The 26,405-nt window shown below is 43.4% G+C and overlaps 1 protein-coding gene across 1 annotated transcript in view; it reads left to right on the top strand.

Moving 5' to 3' along the window:
• The window catches only part of CPEB2 (cytoplasmic polyadenylation element binding protein 2), a 568,627-nt gene that overhangs the window by 296,542 nt on the left and 245,680 nt on the right, over nt 1-26,405 (top strand). The window contains exon 4 of the mRNA XM_044063518.1: nt 1,546-1,569. Within this exon, the coding sequence (XP_043919453.1) occupies nt 1,546-1,569 (24 nt within the window). The remainder of the gene's footprint in view (nt 1-1,545; nt 1,570-26,405) is intronic.

Raw genomic sequence — 26,405 nt, 5'->3', positions numbered from 1 at the left:
TTGTAGATGAAGGAAATGTTTACTTTAGTGTATGTATGTTTATTGGCATAATTTTTTTAGCCTACCCTTTTGGGGGCACCTGACATCTGGGGCAAGAAAAACTGAAGAAAATAGCGTTGGCTGCATCTTTTATACCCCTGGCGCTCTGACGTCAGGGAAGAGGCGACAGCAACTGACGCTGGACCAAGACTTTGGAATTCAGGCCAACTGCGGGTAGCCTGCCAGCAGGATAACCCAAGAGTAATGACTGCAACAGTGAATACACTCAAACATCTACAGTTATGGTAGGTACACAACTGTACTGTATTTATAAGCCTAGCTGTACATTCCCATTAAGTTTTTAGCCCCTATATTTTAAATGTGAATAACCCAGAAACCAGCAGAACATTTTACTTGTTGCCCCTGTCATTGAGGGAGAAGAGTGCTAAACCGTGGATGAATTTTCAGTTCCTCTTTTATTCATCCAGATTACTTTTGATTAGTGCAATGGAAAAACTTTGCTTTAATACTGTATCTGTTATTATTTGGAATTCATTCATTGTACTTGAGACTGCTGTCTCCTTGTCCTTGTTGCCTGTAGCTTTAAGTTTTCTTCTGCTGTGCAAGTCTGACCTTTTTTATTTGCTCTGATCCTCCTAATCATCAAACCTCCACTCCACCACCTCCACAGTCTGTTCATCCCAGCCTGAGGGTAAGGGTTGAGCACTCTGAGAGAGGTCCTGTCATCTGCACTTTAGAGGTGCTTCTTTTTTGCCTTAATTCTGCTGTTTCACTCCAAGTGCCCAGTGTCCTTTCAGGGGTTATGTTTATTGGGTGTTATGAAGGACTCTCTCTTCCAAAAGTGATGTAAGCTCACAAATGCCTCCACTGGCTGTCCAGAGTCCACCAAGGATCTTGTGCAAGCATACTTGCTCTTGGGCATATTCCCACAATTTCCATCCTGAGAGAAGCAAACAGACTGACCTCCTTCATTTTTGTTAGCCTTCCCAAGTTGATTGCTTCATTGTTTTCAGCCTTGGACTGGCTGGGGTGCAGTCAAGCTATGCTGTTCTATACCACAGAGCCAGCATCTGACTTTTTTTTTTTTTTTTAGCACTCCAGTTAGGAAGCTCTTCAGTGATTCTACCATACCTCTGTTTTAGTGACCTTGGCCATTTATAGAGTGTTGGTGGAGTCCCATTTCACCCTTTCGTCTACAGTTTCTACTTTGGCCCCCAACTGTTTTCGCGGACGTATCCTAAATGTTTGGTATAGACAGCAGACATCTGCAGCAGTGTATTAGCTGCCTGTTGTTCGCATGTATATTGTGGGGAGGATATCCATAAAATTTTTAGGTTAAACATAGAGTCAGAAAATGTAATATTACTGAGGATATCTTTTCTGCCACATGAATTGCATTTAAACCACAGCTTTCACTTAAAAAAATGACCTATAAGGTGTCCTATTTTCCCCATGCAGAGATATTTCTTTGTCTCCCAATATGCCGTCAGGTATAACTTCCTTATCTGAATGTTTGCTTTATATTTTTTCTTTGTTTACATGCAGCAAGGAGTTATGGGCGAAGAAGAGGTAATTTACTTACTTTTACTTTCTATCTAGCAAGTGTAATTATGCTACTGATTACAGCACTCTTATGAGGATGAGTAACCTTATTGTCCTTTTGTTGCCTGCCCTAAATGTTACACGATCGTAGTATGACCTGTAAAGATGTTTGGATTCATACTGTTTAGGCAAATGTTTTTAGTACTGGAGTTAAATGGAGCATGGGGAACTTGTAAAGTATTAACCTGCAAAAGTTATTGGAAGTCAAACCGTTTTGCACCTGATAACCTGGAAAGAAGAGCTGATTCAGGCAGGCTGAGGAAGCCTTGAATGTGAAGACAACGTTTGGTTTTAGTAGACAGCATAAATAGGAAATGGCTGTCTTGCTTTTCTAGTGATTTTGTGTGTGGTTCTGTAAGTCTGTCAGTTTACTGAATTAACATGACTGAAACTGAAAATTGCGAGACAACAGCATCGAAACTGCAGAATAAAGAAGTTCACAAAAGCAAAACTTACAAGATTGAAACAAACACATTCAGTCCATTCAGGAGAAGTAGATGTCTGTCCCTTTAAACCATACTGTAATTTACAGCAACTTCTATAGGTTCATAGGTAGGTACTGGGCTATCTGCCCGAAGGCATATATTAGCCCAGCCATGTTGTGCGGTATTCACCGCCCCTTTGGTTAGTTCCCTAGGCCCTTGATCTAGCAGCTAGTACCCTTGGCCCCTATCTAGTAGAGCTGTTGGTATGATCTGTTGTGTGAACTTTCTGTTACCCATCCACTCGTCAAGGTTCCTCTTGAAGAGTAATAGTGAGGGGGCTCTGTCTTATGTAGATCGGGACCTTGTTCCGTAGCAAGGGAAGTCTTTGCGAAGGGAATCTATCCCTCCAGCATGTTCTATTCATTGTTGTACTGAGGTTTATATCCCTAGAGCATGTAGCTCGAGTAGATTTTGTTTTGCTAAGATGGAGCATGTTCAACAGTTCTGAGTTGGACATAGCTCTGTATGTTAGACAGAGATCGCCTCTGAGAAGGCGGTATGCAACAGAGAAAAGCCTTAGTTTTTTCAATCGTGCTGCATTGGGCAACTGTTTGAGGCCAGTAATCCTCTTAGTGAGGTACCTCTGTGGTCTCTCCAGCTGCTGGAGATGTCTAGTCAGGCACATTCCAATTGGTGCATTGTACTCAATAATGGGTCTGATGAGGGAAGAGTAGAGGGGCACCACTACATCCTTAGATCTTGATGCAAACCCTTTCGTGATCAGATGAGTCACATAGAAGGATTTTCTAACCACCTTGGCAACATGGTTATCAAAGGAAAGCTGACTATCTACTTGGGTCCCTAGATCCCTTATTACTTCTTCAGATTTTAGGGGGGTTACCACCCATGTGGTAGCTCGCGGGTACTCTGTTTTTTCCAAAGGGGATTATTACGCATTTTTTAGCATTTAGCTTGAGACCATGGCTTTGACACCATGCATCAGTCTCATTAAGGCCCTTCTGGAGGATATCCATGTCGGCCGGAGAGACTGTTATAGCACCCAGTTTGCAGTCGTCCGCAAACGTGGTCAGCCACAGCCCTTCAGTGCTTGCCTGTACTTCTGAGAAGTATATGCCAAACAGGAGGGGCCCCAGGACAGAGCCCTGAGGCACACCACTCGTTACTGGTCTGGATTCGGACATAGATCCCACTATTCTTACTTTGTGGGATCTATCTGAGAGCCAGTTTGCGATCCATCTTTTGACGTAAGGGTTTATGCCCAGGTTGGTGAGTTTATCAATAATACCCGAATGGGGAATGGTGTCAAATGCTTTAGCAAGGTCAAGGTAAGCCATGTGTACCTCCTTTCCCTGATCTATAGCCTGAGTAACTGTCTCAAAGAAGTCCACCAGGTTCAGGAGGCATGATCTGCTCTTGATGAAGCCGAACTGTGTGGGGTCAAGTGTTTGGAGGTTCCCAATCTCTCCACTTTGAGTTCCATAATGATTCGCTCCATTGCCTTACAGATCAGACTGGTCAGGCTTATTGGTCGGTAGTTCCCAGGGTCGGTTGTGCAGCGGAACCACCGTTGCTGTGCGCCATTCTATGGGCACATATACTGTTGATAGGCTGAGACTGAACAGGGTATTCAGATGCGGGGTTAATTAATTTTGGAGCTCGCGTATGACACAGCCCGGGACACCATCTGGTCCCATGGAGGTGGTGTTTTTAGCTTTAGATAGAGCCTTATTAACCAACGTGTCAGTAATAATTGGAGTTGCACAATCCCCTGGAATAGTAATAAGCCCTGTAGGTGGTGATGTGTGTGTGTGTGTGGGGGTTGCACTGAACCTGTCAGCCAAGATGTTGGCAATGTCAGTGGGGTCAGTGTATTTTGTTCTAGCAAAGAACAGACCTGAGCGTTGCCATTTAGGTTTTTGGCGTAACCATAGAAGGCCTTATGGTTATCCTTGGCATCCTTCTTTTCGAAATTGGCTTTAGTTGACTTGATGAGAGCCCTCAATTTCTTACTAATGCTGATCAGGGATGATTTTTCTACTTGAGATTTGGCCTTTTTTTTGTATAAGTCTCCTTCTTTTATTGTATAGTTTGCTTATGGCCGGGGTCCACCAGACTGGTTTCTTCTTGCTTGAGGAAGGAGTCTTGGTTTTATTTGGGATAGCATGGTCCATGCAATCCTGAAGATGTATATAAAGTGCCTTGGTGTAGGATTCTGCATCCTGGATATCATTATCCTTCTGCAAGGGAATAGTGAAGCTTTCCACTTCTGATGCAAGTAGTGTGAAGTTTGCTTTGGAAAGGTTTTTTACGATGGTTTCTTTGACTGGGGGAGGTGGAGGGGTGAGGACGTCCAGGGTTATCAGTTTGTGGTCTGATCTAACCAGAGAGGGAGTGATAACAGGTGTGGTACAATGGGCGCCCATATTTGTGATGACTAAATCCAATATGTTGCCCCGTCTAGTGGGAGAACATACCAGATGTCCTTCAAGGATGCATCTGCAGTCATCACATATGGGTTGTCCTGCCTCAGGCAGCCCTTCGGTCGGCCGGATTCCAAAGTCTGGGTTCGGCATCGGCTGATGTCGCTCTTTCCCTGATGTCAGAGCGCCTGGGGTATAAAAGTGTCAGCCGCGGCCATCTTCCTCAGTCTTTCTTGCCGCGTGGTGCCCGAAGCAGAAGCAGTTCGCAAGTGCCGGTCGGCCAGCTCCTGTAATTCAGCTACCGAAGACTTCAAAAGCTAAGTACCCCGTTGGGGACTCTTTCTTGCCTCAGCCGATGTCAGATAAAGTTAATAATTGCTTAACTTGTGGGAAACAAATACCTCGTAAGGATTTCCACTCTTACTGCCTCCCCTTCCTAGGCCCAGACCAAAACGTCTCGGCCTGTTCAGCCTGTGCTTCCTTCAACCGACGCACTCTTAGAGGTTGGGCGGAGTTTGCAGAGGAATTTTTGGGGGCTAGTTTTTCATACAAGATGCCGTCGGAGACTCCTGCTTCTCATTTGACAAAGAAATGGAAGGACAAGGACCGACACACGCGGGCCGTGGTTTCGGCTGAAACCACGGCCAGGCCTACCGCAAGTGTCTCTGTCTCGGCTGAAACAGAGTCCTTGGTACTTCCACCCCCGAAACCGCTCAACCGACAACCTCGGCCTCGGAGGCTCCTACTGAGTCGGTTATTGAATTTCCTTCAGAAACTGGTGTCTTGGAAACGTCCGACACCATTCCTCTAGACAAAACTACACCAGCATGTGGTGCAACTAGGCCTGCTGCATCCATGTCCATAAAGGCATTCACCAGGGCTAAAGCTGCTAAACATACAAAAGCTATGCCTCCCAGGGTTATTCCTCTGGGACCCTCTACAAGTTCACAGATTCTAACTTTAGCAGAGGACCTTATTTCCTTAATTAGGGGCTCTCAACCCCATCCGGACAGGGGTTCTCAACCCCCTCTAGACAAAAGGCCCAGGGTTGAGCCCTCTGATTCCCACTCCTCAGAGGAGGCCTCTGATGGCTCTGCTCTCTCGGACTACCAGGAGGAGGCTTTTTCGGCCTACGAGGATTCTGATGCAGAGGAATCAATCCCCTCGGCCTCCCCTCCTGAAGAACTATCCTTCGGGGAGACCCTTCACACTGAGAGAGCATTTCAAATGGCAGGGGCAGGAATTCTCTGAATCCAGGAAAAGATTAAGAACTTTTCTGCATTTACCTCAGCATAGACCTTTAGCTATTCCTCCTGTTTTGAATGTCATTGATGATGTGTACTCTGAATCTAGCATAACCCCTGACACTCTTCCTCCGGCCCCTGTCAAACCCGATAGGTACTACAGGGTCCCAGACTCGCATCTTTATCTTTACAAGGCCCACTCTGCTGATCCAGAAACTATTTCCCAGGGCCCTAAAGGGGTTGCAGCTGCCACTACTAAAAATCCACTCCCTCTGAAAGGGATTCCAGGGCTTTAGAGATGGGGTAAAAAAGTGTATACTTCTGCTACTCTTTCTATGAGGGCATTAAATTGTCAATTTCATATGATACAGTACCAAGAGTATTTGTTAGATGAATTGCATAAGAAACTGTCTTCACCTGAACCCCTAGATCGCAAATCACTTCAGGATCTGGTACATAACTCCCAGCAGGTTAGCAACCATTTCCTACAGTGTGGTTATGATGCATTGGAAGCTTCATGTAGGTCAGCTATGACAGGTGCAGTCATACGTAGGCATGCTTGGCTGAAGGAACAATCTCTGCCAGACCATGTTAAAGCTAAGCTTCTGGATGCTCCACTGCTCAGGAGGTCTTAAAGAAATTTGAGGAAAAGGCAAAATCTGTACAAACAGTCAAAGATTTTCTACAAGTCCAACCACCAAGATTCAGCAGAAATTGGCCTACCAAGAATTGGTCCTTTCCGGACACAGACAGATTTCAGAGAGGCAAGAACAGGCATGCCAGAGGTAGGAGGGCAAGCTAGAGGCTCCTACAGAGGACGTCAATCGCAGCCTCCCAACCAGAGAGGTAGTGCAGGACCTACAACTGCTGCACAAGGACAGACTCAATGACTTTGCTTTGACTCCGCCAACCAGGGCTCAATTAGAAGCACCTCTGGGCGGAAAGCTTTCCTTATTTTCAGAAAATTGGCACAGTATTACAAGAGACAAATGGACACTGCAAATAATAGACAAAGGATACAGGTCCCATTTTCACACATTGCCAAAAAGAAAAGGCATGCCAGACCTGCCACCAAATCAAAGGGCAGAGGCTTTGAAACAAATCTCCAACTTAATGCAAATGAAAGCTATAGAAAAAGTTCCTCTTTCAGAACAAGGCCGAGGATTTTATTCCAGACTATTCCTTGTTCCAAGAAAAGAAAATCAGTGGAGGCCTACTCCCGACTTGTCCGCACTGAATACTTATCTCATTGTGCCAACATTCAAAATGCTGACCCTACAGCAACTCCTTCCCATGCTGGGCAAGGGGTCTTGGCTGGTGACTCTAGACCTCAAGGAGGCATACCTGCATGTCCCTATCAGACAAAGTTGCAGAAGACACCTCTGATTTCTTGCAGGTTCAGAGCATTATCAATTCTCAGCATTGCCCTTTGGCTTATCTACTGCACCCAGAGTATTCACGAAATGCCTGGCATCAGTAATTGCACACTGCAGACTTCAGGGGATTCAAATATACCCATATCTGGACGACTGCCTTATACAAGCGGACAGCCAACAAACTTTGGTAAAGGACTTGAATTATGCCATCCACCTACTGCAGGCCTTGGGATATACAGTCAACATTCACAAATCAAGACTTGTTCCATCCCAAAGAATAACTTTTCTGGGTGCGGATCTAGACACAACCACCCAAATGGCTTTTCTCACAGAAGAAAAACAAAGACAACTACCGGATTACTTCAAGAATCTGACCAGACAAACTCAGCTGACTGCAAGGAAAATCCTGCAGGCCCTGGGTTACATGGCATCTTGCATTCTTCTGATTCCACAAGCAAGGCTGCATATGAGGAAACTACAATGGTACCTAAGGAGTTTATGGACTCAGCACAGTCACAGCTTAGAAACTTTGATCCCACTCATTCCATGCCTCCAAAAGGAATTTCTGTGATGGGCTCAAGCAAGCCAGTCAAACAGGAGTCTGCCCTTCAGCAAGCCAATAGCCAGACAAACCATTACAATGGACGCTTCAGACCACGGTTGGGGAGCACACATGGAGGGCAGATGTATTCAAGGGCTATGGTCACAAAAGGAGCTACGCATGCACATAAACCAAAAGGAAATGCTGGCAGTGATACATGCAATTGAGGCCTTCAATCTCTTTCTGCATCAAGGCCACCTGCTAATAAGGACAGACAACACCACAGTTATGTGGTACATAAACAAGCAAGGAGGCACCCATTTCTACCCTTTTTGCAGACTGGCAATGAATCTATGGGAACTTTCCTTGAAACTCAATATAGAGCTGCAATCCCAGTTTGTGCTAGGAAAAGACAATATACTGGCTGACAGCTTAAGCAGAAATATCATGGATGCACACAAATAGATGCTGTACCCAGACATCTTCCTACAGATAACACAATTATGGGGAAGGCCAGACATAGATCGTTTTGCCTCCCCCCACAATCATCAGCTGAAGAAATTCTGCTCAAGGACATACCGCCCACAAGCATGGAAAGTGGACGCCCTATCTTTCAGCTGGAGAACTCTAACAGTGTATGCATTTCCACCTCTTCCATTAATGACCAAGGTCTTACTGAAAATCAGGACAGAGCAGCCAAAAGTGATTCTGATAGCTCCGGACTGGCCAAGACAGCACTGGTGCCCACTGTTAAAGAGCATGTCACGCACGAAACCATGCCCTCTTCCTCAATGGCCACTTCTCCTGACAGAGCACAATTACAAAACTCTGCATTCCAACCTGAAAACCTTGCAACTAACAGCCTGGAAAATACCTTGACTCCTCCTCAGGATAAGCTGTCCAAGAGAGTGAAGGATATCATCATGGAAGCTCGCCGGCCTTCCACAAGAAAGGCATATTCAGCAAAATGGAAAAGATTTCACACTTGGAGCACCACAAAGGGCCTAGATGCGACAGTGATGAACATGGCACATATCCTGGAATACTTGGCAGAAATGCTCCACAATGGCCTGTCTTACTCTTCCATTAAAATTCATGCTTCAGCAATTTCAGCAGAGTACAATACTGATCCACCTGTCTTTACTCATCCTCTCCTAAGACAGTTTCTAAGAGGAATTAAAAACATCAATCCTCCAAGGAAACCTCCAGTGCCTACTTGGGACCTTAACTTCGTGTTAGAAAAACTCACTCTGCCTCCCTTTGAACCAGCAGCATCTGCGGAACTACAGTTCCTGTCTTGGAAGACCGCCTTCCTTCTGGCCATAACCTCAGCAAGAAGAGTATCTGAGTTACAGGCCCTCATGGCAGTACAGCCATTTCTTATTTTTCATCAAGACAGAGTCCCATTGAGAACCAATCCTTCATTTATGCCAAAGGTGGTATCCAGGGTCTCATTAAACCAAGCTATTCACCTGTCTACCTTCTTTTCAAATCCACAAAACAAAGGGGAGAAACTTCTTCACACCCTGGACATACACAGACAGTTGCACTACTACTTGGACAGAACTAAAAGCTACAGAAAAACTGACCAGCTGTTGGTAGCATAAGCTGCTGGTGCACAAGGAAAAGCAATTTCCAAACAGACAATTTCAAAATGGATAGGGAATTGCATTCGTTTTTGTTATTCCTTTCATGGAAAAACTGTGCCAGCTAACATTGGACCTCATTCCACCAGAGCCACAGCCACCTCCACAGCCTTCTTAAGAGGGGTGGCTACCAAGGACATTTTAGAAGCTGCTACATGGAGCTCCGTGCATACATTTTCCAAGCATTACAATTTACCTTTATATTCCAGATCCAGAGCAGGCTTTGCTACGGCAGTCCTGCAGGGCATTTTAGCTACACCATCCTTTACATAGATCCTCCACCCCCAGATTGGCTATGGTATTCTACCCATATGTGATTACTGCAGATGCATCCTTGAAGGACATAGTACTGTTTTGTACCTACCATAAATGTAGATGTCCGATAGGTATGCATCTGCAGTCAGGTTTACCCTCCCTCCTTCCCCTCTTTGGTATTTATTGGGTACTTTTCCCTCTCATAGCTAACTGGGGTTATCTATTATGGTGTATTTGATAGATACATATGTATTTCTGTGCATGTTTGGAATTTATTGCATTTCTCCAAATTTAGCCTTCCTTTGAGGGCACCTGGCATTTGGGGCAAGAAACACTGAGGAAGATGGCGACCCAGACTTTGGAATCCGGCCGACCGAAGGGCTGCCTGAGGCAGACAACCCATATGTGATGACTGCAGATGCATACCTATCGGACATCTACATTTATGGTAGGTACAAAACTGTACTTTGTTCAAGGGCATTTGAATTTATAAATTCTATGAACCGCTGGGCATAGGAGTTAAAACTTTGGTAGTTCGCCCAGTCTATACCAGGGTAGTTGAAATCACCCAGAATTATGGTGTTGGGTAGGACCTTTATATTTTCCAATACCTCAAGGAATGCTGAGTGAGCATCTTGGGACATGGTGGGCGATCTATAACAGGGTACGACTTGAATTGTGGATGTCCTTCAAGGACGCATCTGCAGTCCTTACAAATGGGTTGTCCTGTCGTCAGGCAGCCCTTCGGTCGGCCGGATTCCAAAGTCTGGGTCTGGCCTCGGCTGGTGTCGCACTTCACCCGACGTCATTGCGGCAGTTCTTCGGGTATAAAGGCATCAGCCGACGCCATTTTCCTCAGTCTTTCTTGCCGCGTGGCGCAAGCAGAAGCTGTTCGCAAGTGCCAGTCGGTCAGATCCAGAGATTACTACTACCGAATACTACTTCGAAGACTTCTATAAAGCTAAGTACCCCGTTGGGGACTTTTTCTTGCCTCAGCCGATGTCAGAGAACGTTAATAACTGTTTATCTTGTGGGAAACAAATACCTCATAAAGATTTCCACTCCTATTGCATACATTGTTTAGGCCCAGACCACGTAGCAGCTTGTCTAGCCTGTGCTTCTTTTAACCGACGGACGCTTAGACGTCGCTCGGACTTTGCTGAACAGATTTTCGGCTCCGATTTTGCCTACATTATGCCGTCGGATCCTCCAACTACGCAACTAACCAAAAAGCGCAAAGAAAAGGACTGACACTCGCGGTCCGCGGTTTCGGCTGAAACCGCAGTTAAGCAATCCACGAGTGTCTCGGTTTCGGCCGAAACCGAGCAAGCGGTTCTTTCTTCAGCCGATAACTTGCCTTCTACCGAGGCCTCTTCTATCCTGGTAGAAACGGCTTCTGAAATCCAGCCTTCTGTTGCGATTTCACAGGATTTATCAGACACCATTCCACTAGATATCTCTACCCCTGCACGTGGAGCTGCTAGGCCTCCTCCAGCTATGTCTATTAAGGCCTTTGCCAGGGCTAAAGCAGCCAAAACTTCCAAACCTGTGCCTGCCAAGCCTCCCTCTCACAGGCCCAGCACCAGCTCCCATATGCTTTCTTTGGCACAGGATCTCATAACTTTAATTCGTGGATCCCAGCCTCATCCAGACAGGGCCTCTCTCCCTCCTCCAGAAAAGAGGCCTGGAGCAGAGCTCCCTGAGCCAGTAGCCACAGATGATTCTTCTGATGATTCAGAACATACAGACCCTCCTGAGGCTTCTTATTCTCCTTACGAAGACTCTGATGCTGAGGAGTCCATCCCTTCAGCCTCTCCTCCTGAGGAATTTTCCTTTGGGGAAACCTTGCATGCTATGAGGGAACAATTTCAGTGGCAGGGCCAAGATTTCTCAGACTCTAGAAAAAGGCTTAGGACCTTTCTACACTTACCACAGCATAGGCCTTCAGCTATTCCTCCAGTTCTATCTGTTGTTGATGATGCATTTACTGATGCTTGCACTACTCCTGATACTTTACCTCTGGCTCCTGCTAAGCCAGATAGGTACTACAGGGTTCCGGACACTCATCACCACTTATATAAGGCCCCTTTTGCAGATCCAGAGACTATCTCCCAGGGCCCTAAAGCTGTAGCAGCTACTTCTTCTAAAACCCTCCCTCTGAAAGGGAATCCAGGTCCTTAGAGATGGGGTAAAAAAGTTTACACCTCTGCTACTTTGTCAGCTAGAGCTTTGAACTGCCAATTTCATATGATTCAATATCAAGAGTTTATGCTTGACCAGTTGACTAAAAAGCTGTCCTCTGAAGAATCTTTAGATAAAAAGTATATTCAAGAAATGTTACATAACATACAACAGGTTAGTAACCATTCTTTAAAATGTGGCTATGATGCACTGGAGGCTTCCTTTAGATCAGCCATGACTGGCACAGTTATCAGGAGGCATGCATGGTTGAAAGAGCAGGCATTACCAGACCATGTCAAATCTAAGCTTTTGGATGCACCTATGGACAAGGTCAATTTATTTGGTGCCCCCGCACAGCAGGTACTGAAAAAGAAAAGATGGAAGAGAAAGCAAAATCTGTGCAAACAGTAAAAGATTTCTTACAAGTTCAACCTCCAAGGTTTAGCAGGAATTGGCCCGCCAAGAATTGGTCCTTTCCGGACTCCTCTAAGGCACAAAGAGGCAGGAATAGGCGCTCTAGAGGCAGAAACCAATCCAGGGGTGCCTACAGGGGTCGCCAGTGGCAGGGTAACAACCAACGAGGCACGGATACAGCCACCACCACTGCAACAACTCAATCACAGTGACTCGGCGGGGGCACCGCCTACCAGGGAACAACTAGAAGCACCCTTAGGCGGAAAGCTAACATTATTTTCAAGAAACTGGCACTGCATTACAAGAGAAAAATGGATTTTGCAGACTATAGACAAAGGTTACAGGTTCCATTTCCATACACTACCAGGAAAGAGAGGAATGCCAAACCTACCACCTTCTCAAAGGGCAGAAGCTCTAAAACAAATATCTCAATTATTAAGAATGCGTGCTGTGGAATAGGTACCATTTATGGAGCAAGGGAAGGGATTTTACTCCAGGCTCTTCCTGGTACCAAGAAAAGAAAACAAATGGAGGCCTATTCTAGATCTGTCCACTCTAAACACATTCCTCATTGTTCCAAAATTCAAAATGCTGACCCTACAGCAGCTTCTTCCCATGCTGGGCAAGGTGTCTTGGCTGGTAACTCTAGATCTCAAGGAGGCATACCTGCACGTCCCCATAAGACCAATTTGCAGAAGATACCTCAGATTTCTTGCAGGATCAGAGCATTATCAATTCTCAGCATTGCCCTTTGGCTTATCTACTGCGCCCAGAGTGTTCACGAAATGCCTGGCATCAGTAATCGCTCATTGCAGACTTCAGGGAATTCAAATCTATCCCTACCTGGACGACTGCCTAATACAAGCGGACAACAAAAACAAATTAACATAAGACTTACAAAGAGTCATCTACCTGCTACAAGCCCTGGGATACACAGTCAATACAAAAAAGTCAAGGCTGATTCCATCCCAAATAATAACCTTTCTGGGTGCAGAACTGGACACATCAAAACAAATGGCATTTCTAACTGCAGAAAAGAAAGAGCAACTTCCTCTCTCTTTCTTGGCATTAACAAAGCAGAGCCATCTAACTGCAAGAAAAGTGCTACAAGCTCTAAGCTTCATGGCATCCTGCATAATTCTGGTCCCTCATGCCAGGCTTCATATGAGAAAGCTGCAGTGGTACCTAAAGAATTTGTGGTCTCAGCACAAGCACAGCCTGGAAACCAAAATTCCAATGATCCCATGCCTGAAGCAAGAGTTCTTATGGTGGGCTCAGGCCTGTCAATCAAACACAGGTCTGCCCTTCTGCAAAAGTCAACCAAGACAAACTATCACGACAGATGCCTCAGACCTCAGTTGGGGGGCACACATGATGGACAAGTGCATTCAAGGCCTATGGACTCAAGACCAACTGCATCTGCACATAAATCTAAAATAAATGATGGCAGTAAAATTGGCAATCCAGGCATTCAGACCTCTTCTCCACGAAGGCCAGCTGTTGATAAGGACAGACAACACCACAGTTATGTGGTACATCAACAAACAGGGAGGCACACACTCATACCCCCTATGCCGGCTGGCACTAGACCTATGGGATGTGGCTCTGAGCTACAACATTCAGTTACAGGCAATTTATGTACCAGGGAAGGAAAACATTCTAGCAGACATATTAAGCAGAACTACAACAGATGCCCACTAATGGATGCTGCATCCGGACATCTTCAAAGCCATCACAAGAGAATGGGGATTACCACAAATAGACTTGTTTGCATCCCCATACAATCACCCGTTGAAGAAATTATACACAAGGACTTACCACCCACTTGCTTGGAAGGTGGACTCCCTATCCTTCAGTTGGAAAAGCCTGACAGCATACGCATTCCCACCACTTCCTTTGATGCACAAGGTGCTTCTCAAGATCAAAGAGGAACGTCCGAGGATCATTCTGATAGCCCCAGACTGGCCAAGACAACATTGGTACCCACTGCTGAGGAGCATGTCCCGGGAACAAATATGGAAACTGCCCCTGATCCCATTACTGCTGACACAGAACAACTACAACATTCTGCATCCAAACCTAAAAACTCTGCAGCTAACTGCCTGGAACGTTACATAACAGAAATTAACCCAAATTTATCCCAAAGGGTTAAAGACATAATCCTGGAGGCTCGTAGACCTTCAACAAGAAAGAATTATGCAGCAAAATGGAAAAGATATCTCATCTGGAGTACGGCAAAGGGGCAAGATGTGACACTGGTTAACATAGCCAACATCCTGGAGTACTTGGCGGAGCTCTACCACACAGGCCTGTCCTATTCCTCCATCAAGATACATGCATCAGCTATTTCAGCACAATACAGCTTGGATCCTCCTGTCTTCTCGCATCCTCTGCTCAGACAGTTTCTGAGGGGAATTAAAAATGTAAAACCTCCCAGGAAACCTCCATTGCCAGCATGGGACTTGAACTTTGTGATAGAAAAACTAACTCTATCTCCTTTCGAGCCAGCAGCTACAGCAGACTTGCAATACTTATCCTGGAAGACTGCCTTCCTGCTGGCAATAACTTCAGCAAGAAGGGTCTCTGAACTACAAGCATTAATGGCAGTACAACCCTTCCTGATCTTCCATCAAGATAGAGTGTCCATGAGAACAAATCCTACATTTATGCCTAAGGTGGTATCCAGAGTTTCTTTAAATCAGGCTATCCACCTTCCTACATTCTTCCCCAATCCACAGAACAGGGGAGAAAAGCTCTTACATACCTTGGATGTACACAGGCAATTACGCTACTACCTGGACAGGACAAAAACAATAGAAAACTGACCAGCTTCTGGTAGCTTATGCAACAGGAAAAGAAGGAAAACCAATTTCTAAACAGACAATCTCCAAATGGATAGGAAATTGCATTAGATTTTGTTACTCCTACCATGGAAAGAAAACTCCAGAGAACATCAGGCCTCACTCCACAAGGGCCACAGCCACTACCACAGCTTTCTTACGAGGAGTGGCTACAAAGGACATTATAGAGGCTGCTACTTGGACCTCCGTGCATACATTTGCCAAGCATTATAACTTACCTCTATACTCTAGATCCCGTGCTGGTTTTGCCACTGCTGTTTTGCAAGGGATCCTGACTACACCATAATCTATTCTCATTACCTCCTCCGCTAGTTTAGCTATGGTATTCTACCCATTTGTAAGGACTGCAGATGCATCCTTGAAGGACATAGTACAGTTTTGTACCTACCATAAATGTAGATGTCCGAGAGGAATGCATCTGCAGTCAGGATTACCCACCCTCCTTCCCCTCTGAGGTACTCCTAGGGTACTTACCCATCTTCAGCTAGCTTGGGGGGCATCTATTATGGTGTATTTGTTTGTATATATGTACATACATGTTTATTTTGTGTGTTTGCACTCTACTATTTGGAAACTTTGGCATTTATCCAAATTTAGCCTACCAAGAGGGCACCTGGCATCTGGGGCAAGAAACACTGAGGAAAATGGCGTCGGCTGATGCCTTTATACCCGAAGAACTGCCGCAATGACGTCGGGTGAAGTGCGACACCAGCCGAGGCCAGACCCAGACTTTGGAATCCGGACGACCGAAGGGCTGCCTGACGACAGGACAACCCATTTGTAAGGACTGCAGATGCATTCCTCTCGGACATCTACATTTATGGTAGGTACACAACTGTACTTTTTGCCTGCTGATAGTTGCTCATGGATGATCTCTGGGGCATCATGCTGCGCCACGAACCTGGAGATGTGGGTATCCTTGATGAATATGAATACACCTCCACCCTTTGTACTGCGATCCGGTAACTGAGGCCGGAAGGTGTGATATGAATTGTAACCTGGTAGTGCTGGGGTGCTCTCTGGAGCATTGAACCAGGTTTCCGTCACTACACAAACATTGATGATGTCTTTCAAGGATGCATCTGCAGTCATAACATATGGGTTGTCCTGCCTCAGGCAGCCCTTCGGTCAGCCGGATTCCAAAGTCTGGGTCTGGCCTCGGCTGATGTCGCACCTTCCCCGACGTCAGAGCGTCTGGGGTATAAAAGCATCAGCTGACGCCATTTTCCTCAGTCTTTCTTGCCGCGCGGTGCCCGAAGCAAAAGCAGTTCGCAAGTGCCGGTCGGTCAGATCCTGTGATTCAGCTACCGAAGACTTTTAAAAAGCTAATTACCCCGTTGGGGACTCTTTCTTGCCTCAGCCGATGTCAGATAAAGTAAATAATTGTTTAACTTGTGGGAAACAAATACCTCATAAGGATTTCCACTCTTACTGCCTCCCTTGCTTAGGCCCAGACCACGACGTCTCGGCCTGTTCAGCCTGTGCTTCCTTCAACCGACGAACTCTTAGACGTCGGTCGGAGTTTGCAGAGGAATTCTTTGGGGCTAATTTTGCATATAAGATGCCGTCGGAGACTCCGACATCGCATTTGGTGAAAAAACGGAAGGACAAGGACCAACACTCGCGGCCCGCGGTTTCGGCTGAAACCACGGTAAGGCTTACCGCGAGTGTCTCTGTTTCGGCCGAAACCGAGTCCTCAGAGCTTCCTTTAACCGAATCCACTCAACCGACCACCGCGGCCCTGGATGCCCCGGCTGAGTCGGCTACTGAGCTATCTACCGAAACCAGTGTCCAGGAAATGTCCGACACCATACCTTTGGACAAATCTACTCCTGCACGTGGGGCAGCTAGACCCCCTGCTTCCATGTCCATTAAGGCTTTTTCCAGGGCTAAAGCTGCTAAACTTTCTAAAGCTTTGCCTCCCAAGACTACCTCCCAGAGACCCTCTTCTAGTTCTCAGATCCTCAGCCTTGCAGAGAATCTTATTTCTTTAATTAGAGGTTCTCAGCCTCACCCGGACAGGGGCTCTCACCCACCACCAGACAAAAGGCCCAGGACTGAGCCCTCTGACAAACACTCTTCAGATGAGTCTACGGATGGATCTGAGTTGTCAGATCACCAGGAGGAGGCTTATTCGGCCTATGAGGATTCTGATGCTGAAGAATCTATCCCTTCGGCCTCCCCTCCTGAACAGTTTTCTTTTGGTGACACACTACACTCCATGAGAGAGCATTTTCAATGGCAGGGTCAGGAATTTTCTGATTCTAGAAAGAGATTAAGGACCTTCTTGCATTTACCTCAGCATAGGCCCTTAGCTATACCTCCTGTTTTGAATGTTATTGATGATGTGTACAATGATGTTAGTACAGCCCCTGATACTCTCCCTCCGGCACCTGCCAAACCTGATAGATACTACAGGGTCCCGGATTCTCATTTACATCTGTATAAGGCCCATTCTGCAGACCCAGATACTATTTCTCAGGGCCCTAAAGGGGTTGCAGTTGCCACTGCCAAAAATCCTCTACCTTCTGAAAGGTAGTCTAGAGCTTGGGGAAAGAAGGTATATACTTCTGCAACTCTTTCCGTGAGGGCATTAAATTGTCAATTTCATATGATACAATACCAAGAGTATTTGTTAGATGAACTGAATAAGAAGCTTTCTTCTTCTGAACCCCTTGACCATAAATCCCTTCAGGATCTGGTGCATAACTCACAGCAGGTTAGTAATCATTTTTTGCAGTGTGGTTATGATGCACTGGAAGCTTCATGTAGGTCAGCTATGACTGGGGCAGTTATTCGTAGGCATGCCTGGCTGAAGGAACAATCTTTGCCAGACCATGTTAAAGCTAAACTCCTGGATGCTCCAATGGAAAAACAAAAATTATTTGGCTCCTCGGCTCAGGAGGTCTTAAAGAAGTTTGAAGAAAAGGCAAAATCTGTGCAAACAGTTAAGGACTTTCTGCAAGTACAACCACAGAGATTCAGCAGAAACTGGCCTACTAAGAATTGGTCCTTTCCAGACTCGGACAGATCCCAGAGAGGCAGGAACAGGCGTCCCAGAGGTAGAGGGCAAGCTAGAGGCTCCTACAGAGGCCGTCAGTGGCAGCCTACCAACCAGAGAGGTAGTGCAGCAACAGCAACAACAACTAATACACCAGGACAGACTCAATGACTTTTCTTTGATTCCGCCTACCAGGGCTCAATTGGAAGCACCCTTGGGCGGAAAGCTTTCTTTATTCTCAAAAAACTGGCATTATATTACAAGGGACACATGGACACTGCAAATAATAGACAAAGGATACAAGTTCCACTTCCACACTTTGCCAAGAAGAAACGGAATGCCAAACCTGCCACCAAATCAGAGGGCAGAGGCTTTAAAGCAGATCAACAACTTAATTCAAATGAAAGCCATAGAAAAGGTACCTCTTTCAGAACAAGGCCAAGGATTTTACTCCAGATTATTCCTTGTTCCAAGAAAAGAAAATCAATGGAGGCCTATTCTCGACCTGTCCGCACTGAATACTTACCTCATTGTGCCAAAATTCAAGATGCTGACCCTACAGCAACTTCTTCCCATGCTGGGCAAGGAGTCTTGGCTGGTGACTCTAGATCTCAAGGAGGCATACCTGCATGTCCCTATTCGACAAAGTTGCAGAAGACACCTCAGATTTCTTGCAGGATCAGAGCATTATCAATTCTCAGCATTGCCCTTTGGCTTATCTACTGCCCAGAGTATTCACGAAATGCCTGGCATCAGTAATTGCACACTGCAGACTTCAGGGATTCAAATCTACCCATATCTGGACGACTGCCTTATACAAGCGGACAACAAGAAAAATTTGATAAAGGACTTGGCCTATGCCATCCACCTACTACAGGCCTTGGGATACACAGTCAACATCCAAAAATCAAGACTTGTTCCATCCCAAAGGATAACCTTTTGGGTGCAGATCTAGACACAACCACCCAAATGGCCTTTCTCACAGAAGAAAAACAAAAACAACTTCCGGATTACTTCATGAATCTGACAAGACAAACTCAGCTAACTGCAAGGAAAATCCTGCAGGCCCTGGGTTACATGGCATCCTGCATAATTCTGATTCCACAAGCCAGGCTGCATATGAGAAAATTACAATGGTACCTAAGGAGTGTATGGTCTCAGCACAGTCACAGTTTGGAAACTTTGATACCAATCATTCCTTGCCTTCAAAAGGAATTCCTGTGGTGGGCTCAAGCCTGCCAGTCCAACAGAGGGTTGCCTTTCAACAAACCAAAAACAAAACAAACCATCACCACGGACGCTTTATACCGAGGATGGGGAGCACACATGGAGAGCAAATGTATCCAAGGCCTATGGTCTCAAGGGCAGCTGCGCATGCACATAAACCAAAAGGAAATGCTGGCAGTGATGCACGCAATCGAGGCCTTCAGACCTTTCCTCCATCAAGGCCACCTGTTAATAAGGACAGACAACACCACGGTCATGTGGTACATAAACAAGCAGGGAGGCACACATTCCTACCCTCTATGCAGGCTGACTATGAATCTATGGGAACTATGCCTGAAACTCAATATCCAACTACAGTCCCAGTTCGTGCCAGGGAAAGAAAATGCACTGGCAGACAGCTTAAGCAGAACTACCATGGATGCACACGAATGGATGCTGCACCCAGACATCTTTCTACTCATAACAAAAGCATGGGGAAAGCCGAAGATAGATTTGTTCGCCTCACCCCACAACCATCAACTGAAGACATTCTGCTCAAGGACATACCACCCACAAGCTTGGAGGGTGGACTCTCTCTCTTTCAGCTGGAAAGCTCTAAAAGTATATGCCTTCCCACCTCTCCCATTAATGTCCAAGGTTTTACTGAAGATCAGGGCGGAGCAGCCAAGAGTGATTCTGATAGCTCCAGACTGGCCAAGGCAGCACTGGTACCCACTATTGAGGAGCATGTCACAGACGAAACCATGGCCTCTCCCCCTATGGCCTCTTCTTCTGACGTAGAACAATTTCAAGATCATGCATCCCAACTTGAAAACATTGCAGCTAACTGCCTGGAAAATTCCATTAATCCCCCTCAAAATAACTTATCACAGAGAGTAAAGGACATTATTATGGAAGCTCGCCGGCCTTCCACAAGGAAGACATACTGAGCAAAATGGAAAAGATTTCTCATTTGGAACACAACAAAAGGCTTAGATGTGACAGGGGCGAGCATGACACATATTCTGGAATACTTAGCAGAATTGTTCCACAATGGCCTGTCCTATTCTTCCATTAAGATTTATGCCTCAGCAATTTCAGCAGAATACAATGTGGATCCACCTATCTTCTCACCTCTCCTCAGGCAATTTCTGAGAGGGATCAAAACATCAATCCTCCAAGAAAACCCCTTTACCTACTTGGGATCTCAACTTTGTGCTGGAAAACTAACACTTCCTCCCTTTGAACCAGCAGCATCGGCGGATCTACAGTTTCTGTCTTGGAAAACTGCATTCCTTCTGGCCATAACTTCAGCAAGAAGAGTATCTGAGTTACAAGCTTTAATGGCAGTACAGCCATTTCTTATCTTCCATCAGGACAGAGTTTCACTAAGAACTAATCCTACTTTTATGCCAATGGTGGTATCTAGGGTATCCCTGAACCAAGCTATTAACTTGCCTACATTCTTCCCAAATCCATAAAATAGAGGGGAAAAACTTCTACACACTCTGGATATACACAGACAACTATGCTACTACTTGGACAGAACTAAAAGTTACAGAAAGACTGACCAACTCCTTGTAGCATATGCTGCTGCGGTACAAGGAAAAGCAATTTCCAAACAGACAATTTCAAAGTGGATAGGAAATTGCATTTGATTTTGTTACTCCTTTCATGGAAAGACGGTTCCTGCAAACATCAGGCCTCATTCCACAAGGGCCACAGCCACCACTACAGCCTTCCTAAGAGGGGTGGCTACCAAGGACATTTTAGAAGCTGCTACATGCAGCTCCATGCATACATTTGCCAAACATTACAATTTACCTTTATACTCCAGATCCAGAGCAGGTTTTGCTACAGCAGTCCTGCAGGGTATCTTAACTACACCATCCTTTTCTTAGTACCTCCTCCCCCAGATTGGCTATGGTATTCTACCCATATGTTATGACTGCAGATGCATCCTTGAAGGACATAGTACAGTTTTGTACCTACCATAAATGTAGATATCCAGTAGGTATGCATCTGCAGTCAGGTTTACCCTCCCTCCTTCCCCTCTGTGGTATTCCTACGGTACTTACCCCTCCATTAGCTAGCTGGGGGATCTATTATGGTGTATTTGTTTGTATATATATGTATATATTTTTTGGAAAATGTTTGGAATTTTATTGCATTCCTCCAAATTTGGCCTTCCTAGAGGGCACCTGGCATCTGGGGCAAGAAACACTGAGGAAAATGGCGTCGGCTGATGCTTTTATACCCCAGACGCTCTGACGTTGGGGAAAGTGCGACATCAGCCGAGGCCAGACCCAGACTTTGGAATCCGGCCGACCGAAGGGCTGCCTGAGGCAGGACAACTCATATGTTATGACTGCAGATGCATACCTATCGGACATCTACATTTATGGTAGGTACAAAACTGTACTTTCTCCATACTGAGGAGTGCCTCGAGTGTGTGCATTTTGAGGTTGAGACTTCTGGCACGGAGTACATTACCCTTAGTTTCTGGTTACCTTTGCTGGTTACGGTGGTTTGTTTGTCCTTTGAGCCTTGCCTAAAAAACGCACTATGGGGACGGCAAGAGCCTTGGCCAGTATTCGAAAGCCTAGGGGTGACAGGTACAAACCATCTCTGGCGAAGCAGCGAGGCTTGTCTATCATGTCATCCCAGGCAGACAGACACTGGATCCCCTTAGAATGACACCAAAAGCTTAGCCAATTGTTGAAATTGATCATTTTGTCTTTGTATTGTGGTATCATTCTAGGTGACGGTAGTATGCTACTCAAGGTCATACCAGCTTGGGCTACAGGATCAGAGAGCTCCTCAATGTCTCTTTTCATGTAGTCCAGGGAGGTACGTCTTCGATCATTCACACCAACATGTACAATGACAGTGTCATACTTGTACTTGTTCTGGAGTGACCTAAGTGCCTGTGTTATGTGGCGGATCCTAGCACCTGACAGGCAGCTGACAGTAACCTTCTCCTTGTTCAGCCTGGTGAGTGGAACATCTGTGTGCCTTACTATAGAGACTCCTATTACTAGCGTGTTGGGTATGGTGTTTTGCCTTAGGGGCTGTCGTGAGGCACACTGCTGTGGTGAATTGTGTGTTTTCTGGCTTGTGTTTGGAGGTGCAGGTTGCTTGCTTGTCTGCTTTGGAGGGCACTGTTTCTTTTTCAGATTGGTACCTAGTGCCTCCGAATATGTTTTTTTGTATTTATGTGTATGTTTTGCCGGTGCTTGTTTTGTAGATCCATGTGTGACTGGTGGTGTGATGCTAGTGTGTCTCTTCTCCTCTTCACTGTCTGTTACAGTCATGGGTTGAGAGCGCTTGGCCTCCATTCTGGCTGTGTATTTGCATCTCTCACAAGTCTTTGTGTCTAGAGGTAAGAGGAAAGGGTTGTCTGTATACATGAGGCAGTTGTGACATTGCCTCAGGATGCCCAATTCCACCAGATGAACTGGAGAGTACACCTGAAGCTGACCTCTGGACATGCTTGGAAGAGTGAGTTTCACTTGTCTTGTGGACAGTCGAGGATCTTATGCTGTATTATAATAGTGCTGTCTAGGAGATTTGGACAAGTGTTGATTTGGGTTATGCAAGTGCTGCAATAAGAGCAGTTGATCTGAAGCACTTGAGTTGAGGCTTGCCTAGTTCTAACGGAAATTTGCAGCGCAGCCTCTGTGGAGCCAGGAATAGTATACCCCAGCTACCCGACGCTGCTCTGTGTGCAAGACCATGCTAAAAGAGAGTTGCAGGGTTTTGAGAGAGAGAGAGAGAGAGAGATCAAGGAGTTTGGAATTGACCCAAAATGGCCAATAAAACTACAGTTTCTAGGCAATAACCACTCCTACAGGGACAGGCAGGCTGCTCAGTGTACCACTGCCACTGGTGAACACAGAGACTTCCCTTTAGCCCAAGTGCACCCAAAATGGCCTAATAGGGGAAAGACCCCAAGACCTTTTTTTGGGGAATTCCCGGGCCCCGGGACCCGGAAGGGTTTGGGCCCCTTGGGGGCCCCGGGGGACAACCCTTTTAAATTGTTTTTGCCCCCCCGGGGGGGAAAAAAAAGAAAGGGGGCTTTTTTTAACCTATTTCCCGGAACCATTCTAAAATTTTTTTTTTTTTTTTTTTTTTTTTTTTCTTTTTTTTTTTTTTTTTTTCAATTAACACTCTTTTTTTTTTTTTTTTTTTTTTTTTTTTTTTTTTTTTTTTTTTTGTTTTTTTTTTTTTTTTTTTTTTTTTTTTTTTTTTTTTTTTTTTTTTTTTAGTTTTTTTTTTTTTTTTTTTTTTTTTTTTTTTTTTTTTTTTTTTGGTGTGGGGGGGGTAAAAAAAAAAAAAATGCCCCCAAAACCCCGGGGAAGGTCAAAAGGTTGAAATTTTTGAAAAAATTTTTTTTAAAATTTTGGGAACCTTTGCAAAAAACGGTTTTTGGTTTTTTCCTTTACCTTTTTCCTAAACGTATAACGGCAAAGCCTTGGCCAGTTTTCGAAATAAAAAGGGAAAAATTTTTTAAAAAAGGGGGTTGCCCTTCTTCTCCCGGGAAAAACCCTGGACCCCAAAAACAAAACTTCCCAATTTTAAAAATTGATTTTTTGCCCCAAAAAATTGGGGAATTTGGGGGCCAATTTTAAAAAGCTTCACAACAAACCCTTTTTTTTCTTTTTGCCAAATCCCCCCTTCTTTCAAAAAATTACAATGGTGATTGATTTTCAGTAAAACCGGGAATGTCATCCTCCCCTGACCATTACTCCTTCCCTTTGTTATTTGGGGGAAAAACTGTTTTTCATGGCCCCTTTTGGTTTTAGGGGGCCCTTGGGGTTGTAAAGGCCAGTTTTGGGGGTTTTTTTTTCCTTTTTTATGGGGTTGTTTTTGTCTGTTTGGACACTGTTTTTTAAATTTATATGCCTCAAAGTTTTTTTTTATGGGGATGTTTTGGTGTTTTTTAATATTATGGTTATTTTTTTTTTTTATTTTTACGGGGGGGTTAACCCTATTCTCTGGATTTATTTCCATTTTTTTTAGATAGAAAAGGGGTTTTGTATAAAACAGTTTAATTTCAAAATAAAAAACCCCCAATAAATTTGGAAAGAAAAGGGAGGAAAAAATTGCTTAAAAATAAAAAAACTTTCTTGGGAAAGGAGGAAAAGGAAAATATGCTTCAGGAAGGAAAATGGATTTTTTTTCAATCTGAAATGAGGGATCCTAAATTAACCCCTTCCATTTTAAAAATTTATTTAAGAAATTTAAAAGAAGGTCGGTAAAAGAAAAAGAAAAGGGGTTTCAGAAAAAAGATAAAAAATTTAATTCCCCAAAAGGAATAAAACAATTTTAAAAGGGGAAAAAAATTAAAAAGGGGGAAATTTGCCTAGGGGTAACGATGGTGAAAAAAATTTTTGGGAAAGAAATGGTTTAAAATTACAAACAGCGGGGAACAAACCCTTTTTTTAATTTTAAATTTTTTTTGAAAGTGGGAAAATAAGAAGTTTTTTGGTTTTTGTTTAAATTAGAGAAAAAGGCCCCAAAAGGAAAAATTTTGGTTTTATTAAAGCCCGTGTTTATGGAGGAAAATGAATTTAAGTTATTTTATCAAAATTTTTGAATAAAAGGTTTTGGGTTTGGGTTCAAAACTTTTTTAAAAAAGGGAAAATTTTAGAAGCCAAAAAAAAATATTTTCAAAAATTAAAAAAAAAAATTTTAAAAAAATTAAAAAGGGTTTTTTTTTAAATTTTTCCGGGTCCAAAAACAATACTTTGATGTGTTGGGAAATTTTGGGGAATTATTTTTTTTCATTTTGAAATTTCTTGAAAAAATTAAATAATAGATTCAAAGTAAAGGTTTGTCATTAAGAATGTTCTAATTCAACCCCAAAATTTTTTTTTTAACAGTTTTTTGGGTGTTTTTGATTTTTTGGGGGTTAAGATTTTGTTTGCCGTTTGGTTTTGTCCATTTTTTTCCATTTGGTAATAGTTTTTAAAAATTTGCTGGTTTAAAGAGGTTTTTAATTTTTACATTTAAGATAGGAGTTTTGGAAAAATTTTATTGTGAAATTTTAATTTTATTTTTATTTTGTTTTTAAAAGCTAGCAAAGGGAAGTTTTTTCATAGCCAGAAAAATATTTTGAAAAAACCTTTTTTAAATAATTTAAAAAAAAAAAACAAAAATTGGAAAGAAAGAAAAGGAAAATAAATTTTTTTAAAAAAACCCTTTCTTTAAAAAAAAAAGGAAATTTGCTAACAAAAAGAAAAATTTATGGGATTTTTTATTAAAAAAGCTTTAAAATTCAATAAAATCAGAAAAAATTTTTTAAATTAATTTTGGGTTTATTAAAGGGTAAAAAGAAAGAAGAAAAAAAGGTAGTAGAAAAAAAAATTTGAAAGGGAAAAAACCAATTTTGGGAAAAGGAATTTTTAAGTTAAAGTTGCCATTTTTCCAGTTTTAGTAAAAGGAAAGGGAGGAATTAAAAGGGGAGGGATTTAAGGTGGGTTAAAATTTTTTGTGGGGACTTCCAGTTTTTAAGGTAGCCTTCATTTTTTAACAAAATGGGGTTGGGAATAAATTTTCATGGGTTTTATTTTTTGGGAAACCTTTAGAAAGGGGATAAATTTTTCTTTAAAATTATAGTGTTTTTAAGGGGCGGGTTGGTTAAAAAAAATTTAGATGGGGAATTTTTTATTTTAAAAGGTTAAAAAAATTGGGGAAAAAGTATTTTAAATTAAATAAGTTTTTGAATTAAATTTTTTAAAAAAAAAAATATATTGTTGTTTGTTTTTAAGTTTAAAATTTTTTAATTTATTAAAAATTTTGGGAAAAAGGGTTAAATAATATAAATATTTGGGTGAAGGGTTTAAAATTTTAATTTTATAAATTTTTTGTTTAATTTTAATTTTATTATAAATTTTTGGGAAAAGATTGTTTTAATTGAATAATTTTATTATATATATAATTAATAATAATAAAATTAAAGGGGTTATATTGGTTTAAAAATTTAGTTTTTGATTTAAAACATTTTTTTTTTAGGAAAATCCCCTTAATAATTTTAGAAATGTTTTATAGGAAATGTTTTAACTGACAAAATAACCCACGTATTAATAAATAACAGGATTTTTTTTTTTTTGTGGTATTTTAAAAAAGGGGAAAAAAAAAATGGGTTGTAAAAAGAATGGGAAAGAAGGAAATTTTTTTTAAGAAATGTTTTTTGTTATAAGGTATAAA

This window comes from Protopterus annectens, chromosome 2.part1 (assembly GCF_019279795.1).
Source record: "Protopterus annectens isolate FY-2018-M chromosome 2.part1, PAN1.0, whole genome shotgun sequence".
Taxonomy (NCBI): domain Eukaryota; kingdom Metazoa; phylum Chordata; order Ceratodontiformes; family Protopteridae; genus Protopterus; species Protopterus annectens.
This window is presented reverse-complemented; position numbering and strand designations above follow the sequence as displayed.